We start from the raw sequence: 6,000 nt of genomic DNA, 5'->3' as shown, positions 1-6,000 counted from the left end.
TATGGCTGGATAATCAAAAAACCATCCATAGGATTTTGTTCTCAAGGCATTTTTGATGACCCCCCCTGCCAAAGACTAGCCGGCAGCATGGGCCTCAACTTCTTCCTTGCAGCATGACAGTGCCTCTAGTTCATGTTGCTCCTGTCCTCAGTGCTGCTGCTTTTTATCAGGATACGGTGGTGGTCAGGATTTCTGCTGAAACCCACTGTGCATAGCGCATCTTGTAGAAGGACCAAGGCTATGCTGAGAAACCAGTTTCTGACAGCACTTGACTTCATTTGGAAGGCAACCCCCTCTTGGTGTTTTCGGTGATGTCATAGTTTTCCCCAACCTGTTTGACTTTGAGCCTACCTGTACTTGCGTTTGTGCCTTTCCTGTAGGAAGTTTATGTTGAAGGATTGCCAGGCTTTGCTCACTTGGATGGGGAAATCTCTTACATGACTCGCCTTGTCTGCTCAAGAATTTTGGCCGCCTCTGTTGGCATGATAGAGAAATGTGTTTGCTAGGCTTTTATCCTTAAAGGGATAGAATTTCGCTGGTATTTTACACTTAAAAGGATATAACATTTCTTCAAAACCAGAACACGCAAGCATATACATTCTCAGTCTGTTGCCCGGGATATTAGCCCAGCAGCTCCTAATAACACTAAAGCCTAGCAATGTAAGATTAAAATACATTAGTTTGGGATAAATTGTATATTGCGCAAGGAATCTTAATGCGCCTAGGAAATGCACCCTAAGCTCAATACAAATCTTAACTTGTCAAAGGCTTTGTGATACTTAGGGGGTTAATTTCAAGAATGTCTCAGGGCTTTATTGTATTTGTTTTAATTATTTGGAAATTGGCTTTTCCTGACTCCAGCGACTTCTGGTATCCTCACACGGCAGCGTCTGCTTGCTTTCAAAACACCTTGGCTGTCTCGCCCTGTTCGTGTGTGTGTGCCTGCGCTCCCGTTCATTTACCTACAGCAACATCAGGACACTGCCGGCGTGGAAAACCCGTGAGGGCTGGAGCGGGACTGACGGACGGCAGCGGTGGGTGTCACGGAGACACGCTGCACACCTTGCTGCCCCCAGCCGGGGGGGACGGAGGACGCGATGCGCGGGGACACGGCTGGCCGCGCTCCCCCCGAGCCTCGCCACGCACCCGCCTGCCAGCCCCGCCGGGCCGGCGCCGGATCCGCGCCGCTCCGCTCCGCAGCGAGCCAAGCCCGCGCCGCCGGGACGGACCGCGGGGTCCCGCCTGCGCGGGGGCTGTAGCCGGGCCGGAGCGGGCCGGAGCGGGCCGGGGGCAGCGGGGCCCGCGGGGCAGCGCCCCCCGCCCGCCCCATCGCGGCGCGGCTCCGCACCCCGCGGAGGCGAGGGGAGGTGCGGCCAAGCGCAGGGCGCCGCCCCATTGGCCGCCGGGCGCGATGCTTTGCATGTCTCCGCCCCCGCGCCGGCCCATTGGCCGACAGCTGGAGGCGCTTTGCATGGCCCCGCCCCCCCCCCCCGCCGCCTGGCCGGCGCTGCGCTGCGGTGCGGTGTCGGGCCGGCGGCGCGGCGCAGTGCAGGAGCCGGAGCCACGGCCGGTAGCAGGGCGCGGGCAGCACCGCGGCTTCGCTGGCGTCTGGCGGAGCGGGGCGGCAGCGGGCTGCGGCCGGCGGGTCTCGCCGCGCCCCCTCGCTGTTCTCTTCCCTCCTCCCCGCCGTTCCCGTGAGCCGCTCCCCGCCCGGGTCCCGCGGGTGCAGCATGAAGTGCAGCGATGGCCCGGAGAGGTAAGACGGCGGTGAGGACGCTGGAAGACCTGACGCTGGACTCCGGGTATGGTGGCGCGGCGGACTCGGTGCGCTCCTCCAACTTGTCGCTGTGCTGCTCGGATTCGCACCCCGCGTACCCCTATGGAGGAAGCTGCTGGCCGCACCTAACTGACTCCATGCACAGTCGGCACAACAGCTTCGACACCGTCAACACCGTCCTAGCGGAAGACTCCGAGGTGCTGGACTGCGTGGGGCAGCAGTGCTCCCGGCTCCTGCCCGACCTTGAGGAGGTCCCCTGGAGCCTGGAGGAGGTGGAGGCGCTGCTGCTGCTGCCGCCGCCGCGCCGGGAGCCGCGGGCGCCGGGCGCCGCCGCCGCCGCCAGTCCCGGGAGCCGGGATGCGGCGGCGCGGCTCTCGACGCTGGTGAGCCGGGCGCTGGTGCGCATCGCCCGGGAGGCGCAGCGGCTGAGCCTCCGCTTCGCCAAGTGCACCAAACACGAGGTGCGGAGCGCCATGGAGATCGTCCTGGGCTGGACGCTGTCGGCCCGCTGCACGGCGGCCGCCCTCGGGGCCCTCTCGCTCTACAACATGAGCGGCAGCGGCGGCGACCGCTTCAGCCGCGGCAAGTCGGCGCGCTGCGGGCTGGCCTTCTCCGTGGGCAAGTTCTACCGCTGGATGGTGGACAGCCGCGTGGCCCTGCGCATCCACGAGCACGCCGCCATCTACCTCACCGCCGGCACCGAGAGCCTCTTCCGCGACATCCACGCCCGGGTGCTGGCCGGCCCCGCCGCCCCGCTCCCGCCGCCCGGCCGCCCCCCGGCTGCCGCCGCCGCCCCGGCCGAGAAGGAGAAGGAGGGCGGCGAGGCGCCCCGCTTTACCCTGGAAGCGCTGGAGCAGACGGTCAACAACGACCCCGAGCTCTGGGGCTTGCTGCAGCCCTACCAGCACCTCATCTGCGGCAAGAACGCCAGCGGTGAGTGCGGCCGCGGGGCGGCACCGGGCACCTGTTGCGCCGGGGCGGGACCCCCGCGGCGGGCGGGCCCCCGGGTGCGGGGCGGGCCGCGGCACCTGCCGACGGGGACGGGGACGGCGCCGGGGCGGGCGGGGAGGGAGGGCGGCAGCGCGGCCGCTTTGCCCCTTCCCGGCGGTGCCCGGCCGGGGCGCGGGCAGGGAGCTGCCGAGCATCCCCGTCTGCTCTGCCCGCCCGCGGGTGCGTGTGTGCAGGGGCCGCTGGCGGCGGGGCCGGGGGTGGGCAGCCTTCGGAGCCTCCGCTCTCCACAGGAAATGGCAGAAGCGCAGCTGAGCGCTCGCAGGCGAGATCAAACTTTGTTACATATGCAGTGGTTTGGCCAGAGATTGCGTGGTTGGCGCTGAAATGCAGTCTTTCTGGACAGATTTCATTCATGTTGCTGCTTGTTTACCCAGAGCTTGACACAGATGCAACACGGTGATGCATCAACTTCCTGGGGATTTTTTTTTCTTCTAATTTTTTTTTTTTTAAACTAAGAGTCCAGTATTTTTAATGAGCTCTCAAAGTTGACGTTTCTTATTTCAGCTCCCTCTGGCAGGGAAGGGAAAAAGGAACGAGCCGTGTCTCGGGGAGGTAGAATTAAAACCGAGTGGTTTTCTCCTGCCTTCTGCTGAGCATCCGCAGGCGCAAGCAAACACTTTGACTGAGCTTAAATACAAAATACCTGTCAAGCTGAGATGCAAATGTTGGTTTTTATTTTTTTGGGGGGGAGGGCGTACTGGGCGGGACTGGGAGAACAAGGATAACTGGAAGCTTAGATCAGGTCTACAGATAAGCCCAGTTAAGTTGTTATAGCCACAGACGATGCATTACAGCTAATTGTCTATTGTGTTAAGACACCTCTCCTCCCGTGAGAGACCCGACGGAGGGTGCCGAGCAGGAGCAAAAGGCAGATCCTCCTCCCCGGTGTAAATAGATGCGGCTCCGTTATATTCCTCTGGTGGTTTTACTTCAGCCGTGGATGTCCTCCCCAGAGGCTCTGCTGAACGTCCCCTCGAAAGGCATCTGCTGTCAGGGGCGTGTGTTGCAGGACCCTTGCGCTTTGTTCTAGCGCTCCCCAGGAGTGCCAGCCTTGTTTTTTTCCTCGAGTCCTAGTACTGTGCCTGTAGGTTTCAGATGATGGTACTGTGTTGCGTTTCTGACATTGCAGCACTGGCTGTGCAGGCTCCTACGGAGCCTTTCATTTTGTTTTGCAGCTCTAACTCCCTCTGTATCAGCTCGGTGGATTTGAATGAACTTCGTTCTGACCCTCATACATCTCCCTTCCGGGGACACGATTTGGAGTTTGTCTCCATTTTGTTGTTGCTTTACCTGGCAGAGATCTCCTTGCTTAGGCTCAGTCCTGACTCGAGCAAATGGCATTTTTCTAAGATCTTCGAATCAGACCCTAGCAAGTTGTCCATTTTGTTTTGCCTCTCTCCCTGTGTCGTTATGCTTTCTATACAGATGACTGTAATGTTGTTTTGCTTTTCGGCATCTTATAATACGTACTTTGGCATCCTGCTATATATATTTAGAGTTACAGGTGCAAGCAAGAGTCAGGCCTTCTTGTAATAGAAGCAGTTTTATTGCTGTTTACATTTATTTAGATTTAATCCAAGGGCGTGTTGCATGCTTTTAAGTACTTTTATGGCAACTAAACCAGCCATTATAAACTATTAAACACATTGGCCTGTTTCTTCGCCAATGAGATATGTATCTGTATAGTCCTCACCATTTTGATGTTGGAGTGATCCATGGTTGGTTGCAAATGTTTCCTTCTCAGGCACTTAAAAGGTAGGGATATCTGATGTGAGATTATTTGACCTGCTCGAAACTATTTGGGCAATCTGTGGTAGGATGCTAGGACTGCTAGAAGCTACATCTCTATATAGTGGCGTTAGCCACAAGGTCATCCTCCCTCTGTACTCAGTACTTGAAATACCGTGATAAAGCAACTTAATAGGTAGCAGATTTCTCCCATCTCTCTGTACTACTCCAGGAGAAGAGACAGGTCTTGTACTCTGGAGGTTTGATAAATCAGAGTGGCATGTGGATACATGGGCACTGAAATCAGTGGATTTGGTCCATCAGATGTGGATGAGAAGTGGTGGCAGGGTCCTTTCTGGAGGTACCCTGGCCAATATGATCTGATTGAAGGAGGGGGGGAAAGGAAAGCAGTGCAGAAACAGAGCCCTGGTAGTACCACCTTGTCTGCAGGCAGGTTTTGGGAGGGAGAGATGGTGTGTCTCTGGCAGACAAACATCAAACTTTTAATTTCCAGGCTAAATTCAGCACCTTAAATTCTGTCTGGAGAATGAAACAGGCAACCCATGAAGATCACGAGATGCATGTGAGGAACATGAGTTTGTGCATGAATGTAGTCTGAGACTGCTGTAATACAGTTTGTGAACATGAATGTTTGGGAAGATGGTCTTGAGGATCTGTAAGATACAAACCAGCCTTTCAGGGCTTCCCCATCAGCTGTGCAGAGCGTTTCGTGGTTTCAGCTGAGGTTTTTAGCCTGGTGTCATGCCCAGTCATCTTGGAAGCTGCTGAATAACATAAGTATTGCAAGATAACCACCTCCTTCCTATAAGTGATGGTCATGTGCCTTCAGACAAAGAAGATGACTGAGCTGGTTCTTTCGGTGGGTGCTTCAGCCTGTGGGGCTTGTCTTGGGTATGTCTGGCCCGAGCTTGGACAGCTGCCTTGATGGGAGCACTGCTCTCCAACAGGTGTCTGCTCGCTCCTTATGTGGGGTTGAAGGCACATGGATGAAGTTGGTGGCACTCCTTAATGCCATGTCTCCTTGATGATAACCTTTTGTGTGGGACAGGGGTAGGGATGACAAGGGAGAAGCAGGCAGTGGTGTTGGAAGCAAGCTGCTTGGAGTGTGCCAGCAGCTGCTGGCATCTTGGCTGAGCATATCCCAGTTACTATATCAGGAAGAATAGACCTTAGAAGCACTCTAAGGTAGTAATCTTTTTTTTTTTTTTTTTTCCCCCCCCACTGCACAACCAGAATTTTAATGTCATGGTTGAATGAAAATTAAAAACTTAACGTTTGGGATTTCGTTGGTGCTCAAATGTTTCAATTACGAGCTCCATCTGAACAGCACAGTACACATTTTACATCCTATAACAGTTGCGTGGAGTGTTATTTCCCTTGAAGTAGCGGAAGCAAAATATTGTGTACTCGATGAAAGGCAGTAAAAGCTGGCACCTCTGTGGTTTAAACTATATTATTTTCAT

At 56.0% G+C, this 6,000-nt stretch overlaps 1 protein-coding gene across 2 annotated transcripts in view; it reads left to right on the top strand.

The window, feature by feature from the left end:
• Positions 1 to 1,508: 1,508 nt before the first annotated feature.
• ABTB3 (ankyrin repeat and BTB domain containing 3) overlaps positions 1,509 to 6,000 on the top strand; it is a 187,663-nt gene continuing 183,171 nt past the window's right edge. For both annotated transcript variants that reach the window (XM_056341007.1, XM_056341005.1), the window contains exon 1: positions 1,509 to 2,710. In XM_056341007.1, the coding sequence (XP_056196982.1) occupies positions 1,744 to 2,710 (967 nt within the window). In that variant the 5' untranslated portion in view covers positions 1,509 to 1,743. The remainder of the gene's footprint in view (positions 2,711 to 6,000) is intronic.

Source organism: Falco biarmicus, chromosome 5 (assembly GCF_023638135.1).
Source record: "Falco biarmicus isolate bFalBia1 chromosome 5, bFalBia1.pri, whole genome shotgun sequence".
Classification (NCBI taxonomy): Eukaryota; Metazoa; Chordata; class Aves; order Falconiformes; family Falconidae; genus Falco; species Falco biarmicus.
The sequence above is the reverse complement of the archived record's forward strand: the minus strand, read 5'-3'. Positions and strand labels throughout refer to the sequence as shown.